Raw genomic sequence first — 22,633 nt, 5'->3', positions numbered from 1 at the left:
TCAGATGAAGTCAAGAACGAACAGTCCTATGACATACACACATAGGAGGCAGGGCCATGACTACACCAATGAGAGGAACCACCTACATTTCTGCCTAGCAACAGAGATGTATTGGCTGTCTAGATGTGAAAGGATTTGATTCCACCCAGTGGAGGGTATAAATATGTGTACTTGTGGAAACATGTTTTATTACAACTCACACATACTACAATACTATATTACAACTCACATATACTACAATACTATATTACAACTCACACATACTACAATACTATATTACAACTCACATATACTACAATACTATATTACAACTCACATATACCACAATAGTATATTACACACTCACATATACTACAATACTATATTACACACTCACATATACTACAATACAACTCACACATACTATAATACTATAATACACACGCACATATACTACAATACTATAATACAACTCACATATACTACAATACTATATTACACACTCACATATACTACAATACTATATTACAACTCACACATACTACAATACTTTAATACAACTCACATATACTACAATACTATATTACAACACACATATACTACAATACTATATTACAACTCACATATACCACAATACTATATTACAACTCACATATACTACAATACTATATTACAACTCACATATACTACAATACTATATTACAACTCACATATACTACAATACTATATTACAACTCACATATACTACAATACTATATTACAACTCACATATACTACAATACTATATTACAACTCACATATACTACAATACTATAATACAACTCACATATACTACAATACTATAATACAACTCACATATACTACAATACTATAATACGACTCACATATACTACAATACTATAACACGACTCACATATACCACAATACTATATTACAACTCACATATACCACAATACTATATTACAACTCACATATACTACAATACTATAATACAACTCACATATAGCACAATACTATACCACAACTCACATATACCACAATACTATATTACAACTCACATATACCACAATACTATATTACAACTCACATATACTACAATACTATATTACAACTCACATATACCACAATACTATATTAAAACACACATACACCACAATACTATATTACACACTCACATATACTACAATACTATATTACAACTCACATATACCACAATACTATATTACAACTCACATATACCACAATACTATATTACAACTCACATATACTGCAATAGTATATTACAACTCACATATACTACAATACTATATTACAATTCACATATACTACAATACTATATTACAACTCACATATACTACAATAAAACTCACATATACTACAATACTATAATACAACTCACATATACTACAATACTATATTACAACTCACATATACTGCAATACTATATTACACACTCACATATACTACAATACTATGTTACACACTCCACCTTTATTTTCTATTATGTATCTATGCAAACATACAGTACAGTGTTTTACATAATGATCTCTCTCTCTCTCTTTCTCCCCTTGTCTATCCCTCTCTCCAGGACGGTAATGAAGTCAGGTCCTGAGATTGTGAAGGCAGGACTGCGTCAGTTCTTTGAGAGCGCTGCAGATGACATAGAGAAGATGGTGGAGAACCTGAAGCTGGGCAAGGTTTCTAGCAGGAACCAGGTCAGATATGACACCTTAATGTTAGTCCTACAGCAGGTGATTCCTCACAGCTGCCCTTCTGAGTTAACTCCCCCTCTCTCTCTCTCTCCCCTCTCATTCTCTTTCTCTCTCTCTCTTTCTCTCTCTCTCTCTCTCTCTCTCCCCTCTCATTCTCTCTCTCCCCTCTCATTCTCTCTCTCTCTCTCCCTCTCCTTCTCTCTCCCCCTCTCCTTCTCTCTCCCCCTCTCCATCTATCTCTCCCCTCTCCTTCTCTCTCCCCTCACTTTCTTTCTCTCCCTCTCCTTCTCTCTCTCCCCTCTCCTTCTCTCTCTCTTTTCTCCATCTATCTCTCACCCCTCTCCTTCTCTCTCTCTCTTATCCATCTATCTCTCACCCCTCTCCTTCTCTCTCCCCTCTCCTTCTCTCTCCCCTCCCTCTCTTTCTCTCCCTCCATTCCTCAATCTCTTTGTCTCTGTGTGCAGGTGAAGGGTGTGTCCCAGAACATCAACTACACCACCATAGCCCTGCTCCCTGTCCTGACCACCCTGTTCGACCACATCGCCCAGCACCAGTTTGGGGACGACGTCATCTGTGAGTCTGACAGCCTCCTCATCTACATCAGCACATTAACATAACGATAGAGGGTCAGTCTAGATCACCACATTAACATAACGATAGAGGGTCAGTCTACATCACCACATTAACATAACGATAGAGGGTCAGTCTACATCACCACATTAACATAACGATAGATGGTCAGTCTACATCACCACATTAACATAATGATAGAGGGTCAGTCTACATCACCACATTAACATAACGATAGAGGGTCAGTCTACATCACCACATTAACATAACGATAGATGGTCAGTCTAGATCACCACATTAACATAACGATAGAGGGTCAGTCTACATCACCACATTAACATAACGATAGAGGGTCAGTCTAGATCACCACATTAACATAACGATAGAGGGTCAGTCTACATCACCACATTAACATAACGATAGATGGTCAGTCTACATCAGTACATTAACATAACGATAGAGGGTCAGTCTACATCAGCACATTAACATAACGATAGAGGGTCAGTCTAGATCATCACATGATGTTAGATGTCAGTCTACATCATCACATTAACATAATGATAGAGGGTCAGTCTACATCACATTAACATAACGATAGAGGGTCAGTCTATATCACATTAACATAACGATAGAGGGTCAGTCTATATCACATTAACATAACGATAGAGGGTCAGTCTATATTACATTAACATAACGATAGAGGGTCAGTCTATATCACATTAACATAACGATAGAGGGTCAGTCTATATCACATTAACATAACGATAGAGGGTCAGTCTATATCACATTAACATAACGATAGAGGGTCAGTCTATATCACATTAACATAACGATAGAGGGTCAGTCTACATCATCACATTAACATAACGATAGAGGGTCAGTCTATATCATCACATGATGTTAGATGTCAGTCTACATCACCACATTAACATAACGATAGAGGGTCAGTCTACATCAGCACATTAACATAACGATAGATGGTCAGTCTCATCACCACATTAACATAACGATAGAGGGTCAGTCTACATCATCACATTAACATAACGATAGAGGGTCAGTCTACATCAGCACATTAACATAACGATAGAGGGTCAGTCTACATCACCACATTAACATAACGATAGAGGGTCAGTCTACATCAATACATTAACATAACGATAGATGGTCAGTCTACATCACCACATTAACATAACGATAGAGGGTCAGTCTACATCATCACATTAATATAACGATAGAGGGTCAGTCTACATCAATACATTAACATAACGATAGAGGGTCAGTCTACATCACCACATTAACATAACGATAGAGGGTCAGTCTACATCAATACATTAACATAACGATAGATGGTCAGTCTACATCACCACATTAACATAACGATAGAGGGTCAGTCTACATCATCACATTAATATAACGATAGATGGTCAGTCTACATCAGCACATTAACATAACGATAGAGGGTCAGTCTACATCACCACATTAACATAACGATAGAGGGTCAGTCTACATCAATACATTAACATAACGATAGATGGTCAGTCTACATCACCACATTAACATAACGATAGAGGGTCAGTCTACATCATCACATTAATATAACGATAGATGGTCAGTCTACATCAGCACATTAACATAATGATAGAGGGTCAGTCTACATCAATACATTAACATAACGATAGATGGTCAGTCTACATCACCACATTAACATAACGATAGATGGTCAGTCTACATCAGCACATTAACATAACGATAGAGGGTCAGTCTACATCACCACATTAACATAACGATAGATGGTCAGTCTACATCACCACATTAACATAACGATAGAGGGTCAGTCTACATCACCACATTAACATAACGATAGAGGGTCAGTCTACATCACCACATTAACATAACGATAGATGGTCAGTCTACATCAGCACATTAACATAACGATAGAGGGTCAGTCTACATCAGTACATTAACATAACGATAGAGGGTCAGTCTATATCACATTAACATAACGATAGATGGTCAGTCTACATCATCACATTAACATAACGATAGAGGGTCAGTCTGGTGTCTCTATGTCCTCAGATCTCAGCTCTGATAATGATAGGTCAGCCTCCTCATCTAGAGATCCACAATAACAATACATACAGCCTAGTAATAGTTTATCTGTGGTTCCTGTCTGTCTGTCTGCCTGTCTGTTTCTCTGATTCCTTCCTGTCTGTCTCTCTCTGACTCCTATCTGCCTGTCTGTTTCTCTGACTCCTTCCTGTCTGTCTCTCTCTGACTCCTATCTGCCTGTCTGTTTCTCTGACTCCTTCCTGTCTGCCTCTCTCTGACTCCTATCTGCCTGTCTGTTTCTCTGACTCCTTCCTGTCTGTTTCTCTGACTCCTTCCTGTCTGTCTCTCTCTGACTCCCTTCCAGTGGACGACCTTCAGATCTCCTGTTACAGGATCATGTGTTCTATCTACTCGCTGGGCACCGTCAAGACGCCTCACGCTGAGAAGTTAGTACACACTACCTCCTTAAAGGGAAAGATATTGGACCTCCTTAAAGGGAAAGATATTGGACCTCCTTAAAGGGAAAGATATGGGACCTCCTTAAAGGGAAAGATATTGGACCTCCTTAAAGGGAAAGATATTGGACCTCCTTAAAGGGAAAGATATTGGACCTCCTTAAAGGGAAAGATATTGGACCTCCTTAAAGGGAAAGATATTGGACCTCCTTAAAGGGAAAGATATTGGACCTCCTTAAAGGGAAAGATATTGGACCTCCTTAAAGGGAAAGATATTGGACCTCCTTAAAGGGAAAGATATGGGACCTCCTTAAAGGGAAAGATATTGGACCTCCTTAAAGGGAAAGATATTGGACCTCCTTAAAGGGAAAGATATTGGACCTCCTTAAAGGGAAAGATATGGGACCTCCTTAAAGGGAAAGATATTGGACCTCCTTAAAGGGAAAGATATTGGACCTCCTTAAAGGGAAAGATATTGGACCTCCTTAAAGGGAAAGATATGGGACCTCCTTAAAGGGAAAGATATTGGACCTCCTTAAAGGGAAAGATATTGGACCTCCTTAAAGGGAAAGATATTGGACCTCCTTAAAGGGAAACTCCACCCAAAAACACAGTCTTTTGATATGTTCTCCATTGATGCAGTCCCAAAATATTTTACATGTCAGAAGTCAAATTTCAACTTTGCTTCTTGAAAGTCCGATATCTTCAAAATTTGACTGCTGACATGCTAAATATTGTGGGACTGCATCAATGGAGAAAATACCAAAAGACTGTTTTTGAGTGGAGTTTCCCTTTAAGGGGGTGTGCTTTATTGAGTATTTGATGGGGGGGGGGGGGGGGGGGCATTGCTATGTTATGGGGAATGGAGGGTTAAAAGCTCTTAAACTTGTCATTCTTGTTTTGTTTTTCATCAAGTTGTATGTTTGATGTTATATCTGGCTATGTCTCACCGTATCACAGTGCATTTTCTTATACGTTATTAAGCAAATATTTGTGAAACTCTGTCAATAAAGAAAGATCTAATAAAATCTCATCTAAATCACAACTCTCCACCAGCGTCAAAGGGCTCTGGTCAAGAGCAGTTCACTATATTATGGGGCTCAGTGTTTATAGTGGTTATTATTCTATATATTATGGGGCTCAGTGTTTATAGTGGTTATTATTATCTATATTATGTGGCTCAGTGTTTATAGTGGTTATTATTCTATATATTATGTGGCTCAGTGTTTATAGTGGTTATTATTCTATATATTATGTGGCTCAGTGTTTATAGTGGGTATTATTCTATATATTATGGGGCTCAGTGTTTATAGTGGTTATTATTCTATATATTATGGGGCTCAGTGTTTATAGTGGTTATTATTCTATACATTATGGGGCTCAGTGTTTATAGTGGTTATTATTCTATATATTATGGGGCTCAGTGTTTATAGTGGTTATTATTCTATATATTATGGGGCTCAGTGTTTATAGTGGTTATTATTCTATACATTATGGGGCTCAGTGTTTATAGTGGTTATTATTCTATATATTATGGGGCTCAGTGTTTATAGTGGTTATTATTCTATATAATATGGGGCTCAGTGTTTATAGTGGTTATTATTCTATATATTATGGGGCTCAGTGTTTATAGTGGGTATTATTCTATATATTATGGGGCTCAGTGTTTATAGTGGTTATTATTCTATATATTATGGGGCTCAGTGTTTATAGTGGTTATTATTCTATACATTATGGGGCTCAGTGTTTATAGTGGTTATTATTCTATATATTATGGGGCTCAGTGTTTATAGTGGTTATTATTCTATATATTATGGGGCTCAGTGTTTATAGTGGGTATTATTCTATATATTATGGGGCTCAGTGGTTATAGTGGTTATTATTCTATATATTATGGGGCTCAGTGTTTATATTGGTTATTATTCTATATATTATGGGGCTCAGTGGTTATAGTGGTTATTATTCTATATATTATGGGGCTCAGTGTTTATAGTGGGTATTATTCTATATATTATGGGGCTCAGTGGTTATAGTGGTTATTATTCTATATATTATGGGGCTCAGTGTTTATAGTGGTTATTATTCTATATATTATGGGGCTCAGTGTTTATAGTGGGTATTATTCTATATATTATGGGGCTCAGTGTTTATAGTGGGTATTATTCTATATATTATGGGGCTCAGTGTTTATAGTGGTTATTATTCTATATATTATGGGGCTCAGTGTTTATAGTGGGTATTATTCTATATATTATGGGGCTCAGTGTTTATAGTGGGTATTATTCTATATATTATGGGGCTCAGTGTTTATAGTGGTTATTATTCTATATATTATGGGGCTCAGTGTTTATAGTGGTTATTATTCTATATATTATGGGGCTCAGTGTTTATAGTGGGTATTATTCTATATATTATGGGGCTCAGTGTTTATAGTGGGTATTATTCTATATATTATGGGGCTCAGTGTTTATAGTGGTTATTATTCTATATATTATGGGGCTCAGTGTTTATAGTGGTTATTATTCTATATATTATGGGGCTCAGTGTTTATAGTGGTTATTATTCTATATATTATGTGGCTCAGTGTTTATAGTGGTTATTATTCTATATATTATGGGGCTCAGTGTTTATAGTGGTTATTATTCTATATATTATGGGGCTCAGTGTTTATAGTGGTTATTATTCTATATATTATGGGGCTCAGTGTTTATAGTGGTTATTATTCTATATATTATGTGGCTCAGTGTTTATAGTGGTTATTATTCTATATATTATGTGGCTCAGTGTTTATAGTGGTTATTTTTCTATATATTATGGGGCTCAGTGTTTATAGTGGGTATTATTCTATATATTATGGGGCTCAGTGTTTATAGTGGGTATTATTCTATATATTATGGGGCTCAGTGTTTATATTGGTTATTATTCTATATATTATGGGCTCAGTGTTTATAGTGGTTATTTTTCTATATATTATGGGGCTCAGTGTTTATAGTGGTTATTATTATCTATATTATGGGGCTCAGTGTTTATAGTGGTTATTATTCTATATATTATGGGGCTCAGTGTTTATAGTGGGTATTATTCTATATATTATGGGGCTCAGTGTTTATAGTGGTTATTATTCTATATATTATGGGGCTCAGTGTTTATAGTGGGTATTATTCTATATATTATGGGGCTCAGTGTTTATAGTGGTTATTATTCTATATATTATGGGGCTCAGTGTTTATAGTGGTTATTATTCTATATATTATGGGTCTCAGTGTTTATAGTGGTTATTATTCTATATATTATGGGCTCAGTGTTTATAGTGGTTAATATTCTATATATTATGGGCTCAGTGTTTATAGTGGTTAATATTCTATATATTATGGGTCTCAGTGTTTATAGTGGTTATTATTCTATATATTATGGGCTCAGTGTTTATAGTGGTTAATATTCTATATATTATGGGCTCAGTGTTTATAGTGGTTAATATTCTATATATTATGGGCTCAGTGGTTATTATTCTATATATTATGGGGCTCAGTGTTTTTAGTGGTTATTATTCTATATATAATGGGGCTCAGTGTTTATAGTGGTTATTATTCTATATATTATGGGCTCAGTGTTTATAGTGGTTAATATTCTCTATATTATGGGGCTCAGTGTTTATAGTGGTTATTATTCTATATATTATGGGGCTCAGTGTTTATAGTGGTTATTATTCTATATATTATGGGGCTCAGTGTTTATAGTGGTTAATATTCTCTATATTATGGGCTCAGTGTTTATAGTGGTTATTATTCTATATATTATGGGGCTCAGTGTTTATAGTGGTTATTATTCTATATATTATGTGGCTCAGTGTTTATATTGGTTAATATTCTATATATTATGGGCTCAGTGTTTATAGTGGTTATTATTCTATATATTATGGGGCTCAGTGTTTATAGTGGTTATTATTCTATATATTATGGGGCTCAGTGTTTATAGTGGTTATTATTCTATATATTATGGGGCTCAGTGTTTATAGTGGTTAATATTCTCTATATTATGGGCTCAGTGTTTATAGTGGTTATTATTCTATATATTATGGGGCTCAGTGTTTATATTGGTTAATATTCTATATATTATGGGCTCAGTGTTTATAGTGGTTATTATTCTATATATTATGTGGCTCAGTGTTTATAGTGGTTATTATTCTATATATTATGTGGCTCAGTGTTTATAGTGGTTATTATTCTATATATTATGGGCTCAGTGTTTATAGTGGTTATTATTCTATATATTATGGGGCTCAGTGTTTATAGTGGTTAATATTATCTATGGGCTCAGTGTTTATAGTGGTTATTATTCTATATATTATGTGGCTCAGTGTTTATAGTGTCTCTGGTTATTATTGCTGATCCTGATGTTTGTTTGTTCAGGTTTCTGTTCTGTTATTATAACACACTTTGCAGTCCATGGGCATGAGACCAATAATGTTTGGTTGTGTCTGTTTACAGGCAGAGGCCGGCTCTGGGGGAGTGTTTGGCAAATCTTGCCGCTGCCATGCCTGTAGCCTACCTGGAGCCCGGACTCAACGAGTACAACGCTTACTCTGTCTACACCACGAAGACACCCAGAGAGAGAGGCAGTGAGCATACCTATCTAAATATGTCTCCATGTCGAAATAGCTGTCTCTAAATCTGTATATCTATCTCGCTATATCTATATCTGTCTCTCTATCTATATCTGTCTCTCTATATCTATATCTGCCTCTCTATCTACATGTGTCTCCATGTCGAAATAGCTGTCTCTAAATCTATATATCTATCTCTCTATCTATATCTGTCTCTCTATCTGTATCTGTCTCTCTCTCTTTATATATATATATACAGTGGGGAGAACAAGTATTTGATACACTGCCGATTTTGCAGGTTTTCCTACTTACAAAGCATGTAGAGGTCTGTCATTTTTATCATAGGTACACTTCAACTGTGAGAGACGGAATCTAAAACAAAAATCCAGAAAATCACATTGTATGATTTTTAAGTAATTAATTTGCATTTTATTGCATGACATAAGTATTTGATCACCTACCAACCAGTAAGAATTCCGGCTCTCACAGACCTGTTAGTTTTTCTTTAAGAAGCCCTCCTGTTCTCCACTCATTACCTGTATTAACTGCACCTGTTTGAACTCGTTACCTGTATAAAAGACACCTGTCCACACACTCAATCAAACAGACTCCAACCTCTCCACAATGGCCAAGACCAGAGAGCTGTGTAAGGACATCAGGGATAAATTGTAGACCTGTACAAGGCTGGGATGGGCTACAGGACAATAGCCAAGCAGCTTGGTGAGAAGGCAACAACTGTTGGCACAATTATTAGAAAATGGAAGAAGTTCAAGATGACGGTCAATCACCCTCGGTCTGGGGCTCCATGCAAGATCTCACCTCGTGGGGCATCAATGATCATGAGGAATGTGAGGGATCAGCCCAGAACTACACGGCAGATCCTGGTCAATGACCTGAAGAGAGCTGGGACCACAGTCTCAAAGAAAACCATTAGTAACACACTACGCCGTCATGGATTAAAATCCTGCAGCGCACGCAAGGTCCCCCTGCTCAAGCCAGCGCATGTCCAGGCCCGTCTGAAGTTTGCCAATGACCATCTGGATGATCCAGAGGAGGAATGGGAGAAGGTCATGTGGTCTGATGAGACAAAAATAGAGCTTTTTGCTCTAAACTCCACTCGCCGTGTTTGGAGGAATAGAAGGATGAGTACAACCCCAAGAACACCATCCCAACCGTGAAGCATGGAGGTGGAAACATCATTCTTTGGGGATGCTTTTCTGCAAAGGGGACAGGACGACTGCACCGTATTGAAGGGAGGATGGATGGGGCCATGTATCGCGAGATCTTGACCAACAACCTCCTTCCCTCAGTAAGAGCATTGAAGATGGGTCGTGGCTGGGTCTTCCAGCATGACAACGACCCGAAACACACAGCCAGGGCAACTAAGGAGTGGCTCCGTAAGAAGCATCTCAAGGTCCTGGAGTGGCCTAGCCAGTCTCCAGACCTGAACCCAATAGAAAATCTTTGGAGGGAGCCGAAAGTCCGTATTGCCCAGCGACAGCCCCGAAACCTGAAGGATCTGGAGAAGGTCTGTATGGAGGAGTGGGCCAAAATCCCTGCTGCAGTGTGTGCAAACCTGGTCAAGAACTACAGGAAACGTATGATCTCTGTAATTGCAAACTAAGGTTTCTGTACCAAATATTCAGTTCTGCTTTTCTGATGTATCAAATACTTATGTCATGCAATAAAATGCAAATTAATTACTTAAAAATCATACAATGTGATTTTCTGGATTTTTGTTTTAGATTCCGTCTCTCACAGTTGAAGTGTACCTATGATAAAAATGACAGACCTCTACATGCTTTGTAAGTAGGAAAACCTGCAAAATTGGCAGTGTATCAAATACTTGTTCTCCCCACTGTATATATATATCTGTCTCTCTATCTGTATCTGTCTCTCTCTCTCTATATATATATATATATAACTGTCTTCTATCTATATATTTCTGTCTCTCTCTATATACAGTTGATGTAACGGCTGCCGCTTTCCTCATCCTCGGATGAGGTGAGGAGAGAAGGATCCTCAGACCAAAACGCAGGCTTTGGGAAATAAGCCATCTTTATTTAATAACGATGATGGCAACACGAAACGAAACAAAACACTTTCAAACTACAAAACAAGAAAACGACGTTGAACGAAACCTGAACATAAACTTACATAACTAAACATAAACTTACGTACAGGAGACGGACGACATCGAAATAAACGAACAGCCAAACAGTCCCGTATGGTACATACATACATACGGACACAGGAGACAATCACCCACAACGAACACTGTGACAACGCCTACCTAAATATGACTCTTAATTAGAGGAACGCCAAACACCTGCCTCTAATTAAGAGCCATACCAGGTAACCCAAAACCAACACAGAAACAGAAAACATAGAATGCCCACCCAACCTCACGTCCTGACCAACTAACACACAAAAACTAACATAAATAGGTCAGGAACGTGACAGTACCCCCCCCACAAGGTGCGAACTCCGGACGCACCAGCACAAAGTCTAGGGGAGGGTCTGGGTGGGCATCTAACCACGGTGGTGGCTCAGGCTCCGGGCGCGGTTCCCACCCCACCATAATCCATCCTAGCCCCCTCCCTTCAAGAATGTCCACCCTCTTACTTCCCCCACAAAATCCTCCTAATAACAAATCTAATAATGACAATACCGGGACAGAGAGATAAACCAAGACAGAGGGATAGATAAGACTATAGAGGTAGATAAAGATAGAGAGGGAGATCAGGATAGAGGGGCAACTCCGGACTGAAAGGCAGCTCCGGACAGAGAGACAGCTCTGGACTGATGGGCAGTTCTGGGTATCTAGCCTTTTCAGGCTGAAGGGCAGCTCATGGCTGACTGACGAATCTCGATGCTCATGGCTGGCTGACGGCTCTCGACGCTCATGGCAGGCTGACGGCTCTCGACGCTCATGGCAGGCTGACGGCTCTCGACGCTCATGGCAGGCTGACGGCTCTCGACGCTCATGGCAGGCTGACGGCTCTCGACGCTCATGGCAGGCTGACGGCTCTCGACGCTCATGGCAGGCTGACGGCTCTCGACGCTCATGGCAGGCTGACGGCTCTCGACGCTCATGGCAGGCTGACGGCTCTCGACGCTCATGGCAGGCTGACGGCTCTCGACGCTCATGGCTCTCTGACGGCTCTGGCTGCTCATGGCTCTCTGACGGCTCTGGCTGCTCATGGCTCTCTGACGGCTCTGGCTGCTCATGGCTCTCTGACGGCTCTGGCTGCTCATGGCTCTCTGACGGCTCTGGCTGCTCATGGCTCTCTGACGGCTCTGGCTGCTCATGGCTCTCTGACGGCTCTGGCTGCTCATGGCTTTCTGACGGCTCTGGCTGCTCATGGCTTTCTGACGGCTCTGGCTGCTCATGGCTCGCTGACGGCTCTGGCAGATCCTGTCTGGCTGGCGGCTCTGGCAGATCCTGTCTGATTGGCGGCTCTGGCAGATCCTGTCTGATTGGCGGCTCTGGCAGATCCTGTCTGATTGGCGGCTCTGGCAGATCCTGTCTGATTGGCGGCTCTGGCAGATCCTGTCTGGTTGGCGGCTCTGGCAGATCCTGTCTGACGGGCGGCTCTAGCGGCTCCTGTCTGGCGGACGGCTCTAGCGGCTCCTGTCTGGCGGACGGCTCTGTAGGCTCATGGCAGACGGGCGGCTTTGCAGGCTCATGGCAGACGGGCGGCTTTGCAGGCTCATTGCAGACGGATGGCTCAGACGGCGCTGGGGAGACGGATGGCTCAGATGGCGCTGGGGAGACGGATGGCTCAGATGGCGCTGGGGAGACGGATGGCTCAGATGGCGCTGGTGAGACGGATGGCTCTGGCCGGATACGGCGCACTGTAGACCTGGTGCGTGGTGCCGGAACTGGAGGCACCGTGCTAATGATAAGCACCTTCCTACTAGTGCGGGGAGCAGGGACAGGGCACACTGGACTCTCAAAGCCCACTCTATACCTGGTGCGAGGTACCGGCACTGGTGACACCGGGCTGAGGGCAAGCACATCAGGATTAGTAGGGGGAGAAGAAACAGTGTGTACAGGGCTCTGGAGACGCACTGGTAGCTTAGTGCGTGGGGCCGGAACTGGAGGCACCGGGCTAGATACACGCACTACAGGGAGAGTGCGTGGAGGAGGAACAGGGCTCAGGATACGCACTGGTAGCCTAGTGCGTAGTGTAGACACTGTAGGTACTAGGCTGGGGCGGGGAGGTGGTGCCGGAAATACCGGACCGTGGAGGCGTACTGGCACTCTTGAGCATTGAGCTTGCCCAACCTTACCTGGTTGAATACTCCCGGTTGCCCGACCAGTGCGGGGAGGTGGAATAACCCGCACCGGGCTATGTAGGCGAACCGGGGAAACCATGCGTAAGGCAGGTGCCATGTATGCCGGCCCGAGGAGACGCACTGGAGACCAGACGCGTTGAGCCGGCCTCATGACACCTGGCTCAATACTCAATCTAGCCCTACCAGTGCGGGGAGGTGGAATAACCCGCACTGGGCTATGCACTCGTACAGGAGACACCGTGCGCTCTACTGCGTAACACGGCGCCTGCCCGTACTCCCGCTCTCCACGGTAAGCCTGGGAAGTGGGCGCAGGTCTCCTACCTGCCCTTGGCCCACTATCTCCTAGCCCCCCCCCAAGAAATTTTTGGGAATTACTCACGGGCTTTTTTGGCTTCCGTGCCAGACGCGTTCCCTCATAGCTCCGGTTCCTCTCCCAGGTAGCCTCTGCTCTCCTCAATGCCTCCACCTGTTCCCATGGGAGGCGATCCCTCCCAGCCAGGATCTCCTCCCAAGTGTAGCAACCCTTTCCATCCAAAACATCGTCCCATGTCCATTGCTCCTTTCTCTCCTGTCCCTTACTCCGTTTCGTTTTCCCTTGCCGCTTGGTCTTAGCGTGTTGGTGGGTGATTCTGTAACGGCTGCCGCTTTCCTCATCCTCGGATGAGGTGAGGAGAGAAGGATCCTCAGACCAAAACGCAGGCTTTGGGAAATAAGCCATCTTTATTTAATAACGATGATGGCAACACGAAACGAAACAAAACACTTTCAAACTACAAAACAAGAAAACGACGTTGAACGAAACCTGAACATAAACTTACATAACTAAACATAAACTTACGTACAGGAGACGGACGACATCGAAATAAACGAACAGCCAAACAGTCCCGTATGGTACATACATACATACGGACACAGGAGACAATCACCCACAACGAACACTGTGACAACGCCTACCTAAATATGACTCTTAATTAGAGGAACGCCAAACACCTGCCTCTAATTAAGAGCCATACCAGGTAACCCAAAACCAATACAGAAACAGAAAACATAGAATGCCCACCCAACCTCACGTCCTGACCAACTAACACACAAAAACTAACATAAATAGGTCAGGAACGTGACAGTTGAAGTAGGAAGTTTACATACACTTAGGTAGGAGTCATTAAAACTTGTTTTTCAACCACTCCACAAATTTCTTGTGAACAAACTATAGTTTAGGCAAGTAGGTTAGGACATCTACTTTGTGCTTGACACAAGTCATTTTTCCAACAGTTGTTTACAGAGATTATTTCACTTATAATCCACTGTATCACAATTCCAGTGGGTCAGAAGTTGACATACACTAAGTTGACTGTGCCTTTAAACAGCTTGGAAAATTCCAGAAAATGATGTCATGGCTTTAGAAGCTTCTGATAGGGTAATTGACATAATTTTAGTAAACTGGAGGTGTACCTGTGGATGTATTTCAAGACATACCTTCAAACTCAGTGCCTCTTTGCTTGACATCATGGGAAAATCAAAAGAAATCAGCCAAGTATAGACCCCCACAAGTCTGGTTCATCCTTGGGAGCAATTTCCAAACGCCTGAAGTTACCACGTTCATCTGTACAAACAATAGTACACAAGTATAAACACCATGGGACCACGCAGCCGTCATACCGCTCAGGAAGGAGATGCGTTCTGTCTTTAGAGATGAACGTACTTTGGTGCGAAAAGTGAAAATCAATCCCAGAACAACAGCAAAGGACCTTGTGAAGATGCTGGAGGAAACAGGTACAAAAGTATCTATATCCACAGTAAAACGAGTTCTATATCGACATAACCTGACAAGCCTCTCAGCAAGGAAGAAGCCACTGCTCCAAAACTGCCATAACAAAGCCAGACTACGGTTTGCAACTGCACATGGGGACAAAGATCGTACTTTTTGGAGAAATGTCCTCTAGTCTGATGAAACAAAAATAGAACTGTTTGGCCATAATGACCATCGTTATGTTTGGAGGAAAAAGGGGGAGGCTTGCAAGCCGAAGAACACCATCCCAACCGTGAAGTACGGGGGTGGCAGCATCATGTTGTGTGGGTGCTTTGCTACAGGAGGGGCTGGTGCACTTCACAAAATAGATGGCATCATGAGGGAAGAAAATTATGTGGATATATTGAAGCAACATCTCAAGACATCAGTCAGGAAGTTAAAGCTTGGTCGCAAATGGGTCTTCCAAATGGACAATGACCCCAAGCATACTTCCAAAGATGTGGCGAAATGGCTTAAGGACAACAAAGTCAAGGTATTGGAGTGGCCATCACAAAGCCCTGACCTCAATCCTATAGAAAATTTGTTGGCAGAACTGAAAAAGTGTGTGCGAGCAAGGAGGCCTACAAACCTGACTCAGTTACACCAGCTCTGTCAGGAGGAATGGGCCAAAATTCACCCAACTTATTGTGAGAAGCTTGTGGAAGGCTACCCAGAACATTTGACCCAAATTAAACAATTTAAAGGCAATGCTACCAAATACTAATTGAGTGTATGTAAACTTCTGACCCACTGGGAATGTGATGAAAGAAATAAAAACTTAAATGAATCTCTCTACTATTATTCTGACATTTCACATTCTTAAAATAAAGTGGTGATCCTAACTGACCTGAGACAGGGAATTGTTACTAGGATTAAATGTCAGGAATTGTGAAAAACTGAGTTTAAATGTATTTGGCTAAGATGTATGTAAACTTCCGACTTCATCTGTATGTTTCTCTATCTACATTTGTCTTTATATATATATATATATATATATATATATATATATATATATATATATATATATATCTGTCTCTATCTATATCTATATCTACATCTGTCTCTATATCTATGTCTGTCTCTACCTATATCTGTCTCTATATCTATCTCTATATCTATGTCTGTCTCTACCTATATCTGTCTCTATATCTATATCTGTCATTATATCTATATCTCTTTCTGTCTATATCAATATCTGTATCTATATATATCTATATCTCTTTCTGTCTATATCTGTATCTATATCTATATCTATGTCTGTCTCTCTATCTACATCTCTATCTTTCTCTATATCTATAAATATCTTCTCTGTATATCTCACCTCTCTCTCTCTATTTTATCTCTCTAACGTATCTCTCTCTCTACCTCCCTTTGTCTCTCTCATGTTGGTCTTTTTCTCTTTATTTCCCCCCCTCTCTTCTCTTTCTCTCTCTCTTCTCCCTCTCTCTCTCTCTCTCTCTCTCTCTCTCTCTCTCTCTCTCTCTCTCTCTCTCTCTCCTCTCTCTCTCTCTCTCCTCTCTCTCTCTCTATCTTCTCTCTCTCTCTCTCTCTCCTCTCTCTCTCTCTATCTTTTCTCTCTCTCCTCTCTCTCTCTCTCTATCTTCTCTCTCTCTCTCCTCTCTCTCTCTCTCTATCCTCTCTCTCTCTCTCTCTCTCTCTCTCTCTCTCTCTCTCTCTCTCTCTCTCTCTCTCTCTCTCTCTCTCTCTCTCTCTCTCTCTCTCTCTCTCTCTCTCTCTCTCTCTCTCTCTCTCTCTCTCTCTCTTCTCTCTCTCTGTAAGTGTAGAAATGACACAATATTTGTCCTCCCTCCCCCAGCACGTAGAGGAGCTATGCACCGACATCCCAGAGCATTAATGACACAATATGTTTATTCTCTGTCCTTCCTGTCCTCCTTCTCCTCCCCGTCCCATTCCTTTTTTCCTCTCGTCTCGTCTCTCTACCCCTGCCAGTCCTGGGCCTGCCCAACCAAGTAGAGGAGCTGTGTACTGACATCCCAGAGCTAGATGTCCTGATGAAGGAGATCGGGGACCTGGCAGAGTCAGGGGCTCGCTACACTGAGATGCCCCACGTTATCGAGATCACCTTGCCCATGCTGTGTAACTACCTTCCCCGCTGGTGGGAAAGAGGTCTGGAGAACTACCCCGACCTGGAGGGTCAGCTCTGTACTGACGTCACCTCAGAACAACTCAACCAGTTGCTGGGCAGCATCATGAAGATAGTAGTCAATAACCTGGGGATAGACGAAGCTTCCTGGATGAAACGCCTGGCAGGTTGGTGGGGAGAGGAGAGGGAGATGACTGGCAGGTTGGTGGAGGAGAGGAGAGGGAGATGACTGGCAGGTTGGTGGAGGAGAGGAGAGGGAGATGACTGGCAGGTTGGTGGGGAGAGGAGAGGGAGATGACTGGCAGGTTGGTGGAGGAGAGGAGAGGGAGATGACTGGCAGGTTGGTGAGAAGAGGGAGATGACTGGCAGGTTGGTGGAGGGAGGAGAGGGGTTGGTGGGGAGAGGAGAGGGAGATGACTGGCAGGTTGGTGGAGGAGAGGAGAGGGAGATGACTGGCAGGTTGGTGGGGGGAGGAGAGGGAGATGACTGGCAGGTTGGTGAGGAGAGGAGAGGGAGATGACTGGCAGGTTGGTAGGGGGAGGAGAGGGAGATGACTGGCAGGTTGGTGAGGAGAGGAGAGGGAGATGACTGGCAGGTTGGTGGGGAGAGGAGAGGGAGATGACTGGCAGGTTGATGGGGGGAGGAGAGGGAGATGACTGGCAAGTTGGTGAGGAGAGGAGAGGGAGATGACTGGCAGGTTGGTGGGGAGAGGAGAGGGAGATGACTGGCAGGTTGGTGAGGAGAGGAGAGGAGAGGGAGATGACTGGCAGGTTGGTGGAGGAGAGGAGAGGGAGATGACTGGCAGGTTGGTGGGGAGAGGAGAGAGAGATGACTGGCAGGTTGGTGGAGAGAGGAGAGGGAGATGACTGGCAGGTTGGTGGAGAGAGGAGAGGGAGATGACTGGCAGGTTGGTGAGGAGAGGAGAGGAGAGGAGAGGGAGATGACTGGCAGGTTGGTGAGGAGAGGAGAGGAGAGGAGAGGGAGATGACTGGCAGGTTGGTGGGGAGAGGAGAGGGAGATGACTGGCAGGTTGGTGGAGAGAGGAGAAGGAGATGACTGGCAGGTTGGTGAGGAGAGGAGAGGAGAGGGAGATGACTGGCAGGTTGGTGGGGAGAGGAGAGGGAGATGACTGGCAGGTTGGTGGGGAGAGGAGAGGGAGATGACTGGCAGGTTGGTGGGGAGAGGAGAGGAGAGGGAGATGACTGGCAGGTTGGTGGGGAGAGGAGAGGGAGATGACTGGCAGGTTGGTGGAGGAGAGGAGAGGGAGATGACTGGCAGGTTGATGGGGGGAGGAGAGGGAGATGACTGGCAGGTTGGTGGGGAGAGGAGAGGGAGATTACTGGCAGGTTGGTGGGGAGAGGAGAGGGAGATGACTGGCAGGTTGGTGGAGGAGAGGAGAGGGAGATGACTGGCAGGTTGGCGGAGGAGAGGAGAGGAGAGGGAGATGACTGGCAGGTTGGTGGGGAGAGGAGAGGGAGATGACTGGCAGGTTGGTGGGGGAGAGGAGAGGGAGATGACTGGCAGGTTGGTAGGGGGAGGAGAGGAGAGGGAGATGACTGGCAGGTTGGTGGGGAGAGGAGAGGGAGATGACTGGCAGGTTGGTAGGGAGAGGAGAGGGAGATGACTGGCAGGTTGGTGGAGGAGAGGAGAGGGAGATGACTGGCAGGTTGGTGGAGGAGAGGAGAGGAGAGGGAGATGACTGGCAGGTTGGTGGGGAGAGGAGAGGGAGATGACTGGCAGGTTGGTAGGGGAGAGGAGAGGGAGATGACTGGCAGGTTGGTGGAGGAGAGGAGAGGAGAGGGAGATGACTGGCAGGTTGGTGGGGAGAGGAGAGGGAGATGACTGGCAGGTTGGTGGAGGAGAGGAGAGGAGAGGGAGATGACTGGCAGGTTGGTGGAGGAGAGGGAGATGACTGGCAGGTTGGTGGGGAGAGGAGAGGGAGATGACTGGCAGGTTGGTGGAGGAGAGGAGAGGGAGATGACTGGCAAGTTGGTGGGGGGAGGAGAGGGAGATGACTGGCAGGTTGGTGGGGAGAGGAGAGGGAGATGACTGGCAGGTTGGTGGAGAGAGGAGAGGGAGATGACTGGCAGGTTGGTAGAGGAGGAGAGGGAGATGACTGGCAGGTTGGTGGAGGAGAGGAGAGGGAGATGACTGGCAGGTTGGTGGAGGAGAGGAGAGGAGAGGGAGATGACTGGCAGGTTGGTGGAGGAGAGGGAGATGACTGGCAGGTTGGTGGGGAGAGGAGAGGGAGATGACTGGCAGGTTGGTGGAGGAGAGGAGAGGGAGATGACTGGCAAGTTGGTGGGGGGAGGAGAGGGAGATGACTGGCAGGTTGGTGGGGAGAGGAGAGGGAGATGACTGGCAGGTTGGTGGAGAGAGGAGAGGGAGATGACTGGCAGGTTGGTAGAGGAGGAGAGGGAGATGACTGGCAGGTTGGTGGAGGAGAGGAGAGGGAGATGACTGGCAGGTTGGTGGAGGAGAGGAGAGGAGAGGGAGATGACTGGCAGGTTGGTGGAGGAGAGGGAGATGACTGGCAGGTTGGTGGGGAGAGGAGAGTGAGATGACTGGCAGGTTGGTGAGGAGGAGAGGGAGATGACTGGCAGGTTGGTGGAGGAGAGGAGAGGGAGATGACTGGCAGGTTGGTAGAGGAGAGGTTATGTTTTAGAAATGATGTCGTTTTCAGTTCATGTTTATGTGTTCAGACATCAACTGTTGTTGACCTTGCTGTTCTATGGACGTGAGTAACGACCTTTCAACAATGGGCCCTGTGTGTCCTGCCTGTCCTTTCCTTGTCCAGTGTTTGCCCAGCCCATCGTTAGCAGGGCCAAGCCTGAGATGTTGAAGTCTCATTTCATCCCGACCATGGAGAAACTGAAGAAACGTAGTGGGAAGGTGGTGGCTGAGGAGGAGCAGCTGAGACTGGAGGGGAAGTCTGAGGTGGACAGTGAGGAAGGAACCATCAGGGATGAGTTTGCTGTTCTCTGCAGAGACCTTTACGCTCTGTATCCTCTACTGATCAGATATGTGGATAACAACAGGTACTGTGGAGTCATAAACCAACACGTGTACACACAATCACGCACGCACACCTGCAAACACACGAAACACACCTGACCCTTATCTTGTTGTTCCAGGGCTCGATGGCTGACCTGTCCAGACCTGCAAACACACGAAACACACCTGACCCTTATCTTGTTGTTCCAGGGCTCGATGGCTGACCTGTCCAGACCTGCAAACACACGAAACACACCTGACCCTTATCTTGTTGTTCCAGGGCTCGATGGTTGACCTGTCCAGACCTGCAAACACACGAAACACACCTGACCCTTATCTTGTTGTTCCAGGGCTCGATGGTTGACCTGTCCAGACCTGCAAACACACGAAACACACCTGACCCTTATCTTGTTGTTCCAGGGCTCGATGGTTGACCTGTCCAGACCCAGATGCTGAGGAACTCTTCAGGATGGTTGGAGAGGTGTTCATCTTCTGGTCCAAGTCTCATGTGAGTTCCCCTACCTCATTTAACACACAGACACACACCCCCCTACCTCATTTAACACACAGACACACACCTCCCTACCTCATTTAACACACAGACACACACCCCCCTACCTCATTTAACACACAGACACACACCCACCTACCTCATTTAACACACAGACACACACCCACCTACCTCATTTAACACACAGACACACACCCACCTACCTCATTTAACACACAGACACACACCCACCTACCTCATTTAACACACAGACACACACCCCCCTACCTCATTTAACACACAGACACACACCTCCCTACCTCATTTAACACACAGACACACACCCACCTACCTAATTTAACACACAGACACACACCCACCTACCTCATTTAACACACAGACACACACCCACCCACCCATTTCTCCTTTGCCAAAAATAATACATCCACCTGACAGGTGTGGCATACCAAGAAGCTGATTAAACAGCATGATTATTGCACAGGTGCACCTTGTGCTGTGGGAACAAGAACAAGGTCACTCTAAAAAAATATGCAGTTTTATCTATACAACACAATGTCACAGATATCTCAAGTTTTTTGAGGGAGAGCGTGCAATTGGCATGCTGACTGCAGGAATGTCCACCAGAGCAATTGCCAGAGAATTTATTGTTAATTTCTCTACCATAAGCCGCAATCCAACGTCGTTTTTAGAGAATTAGAGAATGCCAGCCTCACAATTGCAGACCACGTATATGGTGTCGTGTGGGCAAGCGGTTTGCTGATGTCAATGTTGTGAACAGAGTGCCCCATGGTGGCGGGGTTATGGTAAGGCCAGGCATAAGCTACAGACAGCGAACACAATTGCGTTTTATCGATGGCAATTTGAATGCACAGAGATACCGTGATGAGATCCTGAGGCCCATTGTCGTGCCATTCATCCTCCTCCATCACCTCATGTTTCAACATGATAATGCACGGCCCCATGTCGCAAGGATCTGTACACAATTTCTGGAAGCTGAAACTGTCCCAGTTCTTCCATGGCCTGCATACTCACCAGTTATTTCACCCATTGAGCACGTTTGGGATGCTCTGGATCGACGTGTACGACAGCGTGTTCCAGTTCCTGACAAATAATCCAGCAACTTCGCACAGCCAATTGAAGAGGAGTGGGACAACATTCCACAGGCCACAATCAACAGCCTGATCAACTCTATGTGAAGGAGATGTGTCCCGCTCCATGAGGCAAATGGTGGTCACACCAGATACTGACTGGTTTTCTGATCCACACCCCTACTTTTTTTTTTTTTATAAGGTATCTGTGACCAACAGATGCATATCTGTATTCCCAGTCATGTGAAATCCATAGATTAGGTCCTAATGTATTTATTTCAATTGACTGATTTCCTTATATGAACTGTAACTCAGTAAAATCTTTGAAATCGTTGCATGTTGCGCTTATATTTTTGCTCATTATATATAAAATAAAATGCGAAATGGCACAGGAGAACAAAAAGATCCGGTAATACAGGCTATTTATTTTGTAACCGTTTTGAATAAAGACACATTGTTTTCTTTGCCGTTAAGCTG

General features: G+C 43.9%; 1 protein-coding gene across 4 annotated transcripts in view; it reads left to right on the top strand.

The window, feature by feature from the left end:
- Positions 1-22,633, top strand: part of ryr1b (ryanodine receptor 1b (skeletal)) — a 275,237-nt gene that overhangs the window by 154,380 nt on the left and 98,224 nt on the right. For all 4 annotated transcript variants that reach the window (XM_071360277.1, XM_071360276.1, XM_071360275.1 and 1 more), the window contains 7 exons: positions 1,568-1,694; positions 2,156-2,264; positions 4,675-4,756; positions 9,253-9,383; positions 17,410-17,730; positions 20,361-20,601; positions 20,978-21,065. In XM_071360277.1, coding sequence (XP_071216378.1) covers positions 1,568-1,694; positions 2,156-2,264; positions 4,675-4,756; positions 9,253-9,383; positions 17,410-17,730; positions 20,361-20,601; positions 20,978-21,065 — 1,099 coding nt within the window. The remainder of the gene's footprint in view (positions 1-1,567; positions 1,695-2,155; positions 2,265-4,674; positions 4,757-9,252; positions 9,384-17,409; positions 17,731-20,360; positions 20,602-20,977; positions 21,066-22,633) is intronic.

Source organism: Salvelinus alpinus, chromosome 22 (assembly GCF_045679555.1).
Source record: "Salvelinus alpinus chromosome 22, SLU_Salpinus.1, whole genome shotgun sequence".
Taxonomy (NCBI): Eukaryota; Metazoa; Chordata; class Actinopteri; order Salmoniformes; family Salmonidae; genus Salvelinus; species Salvelinus alpinus.
The sequence above is the reverse complement of the archived record's forward strand: the minus strand, read 5'-3'. Positions and strand labels throughout refer to the sequence as shown.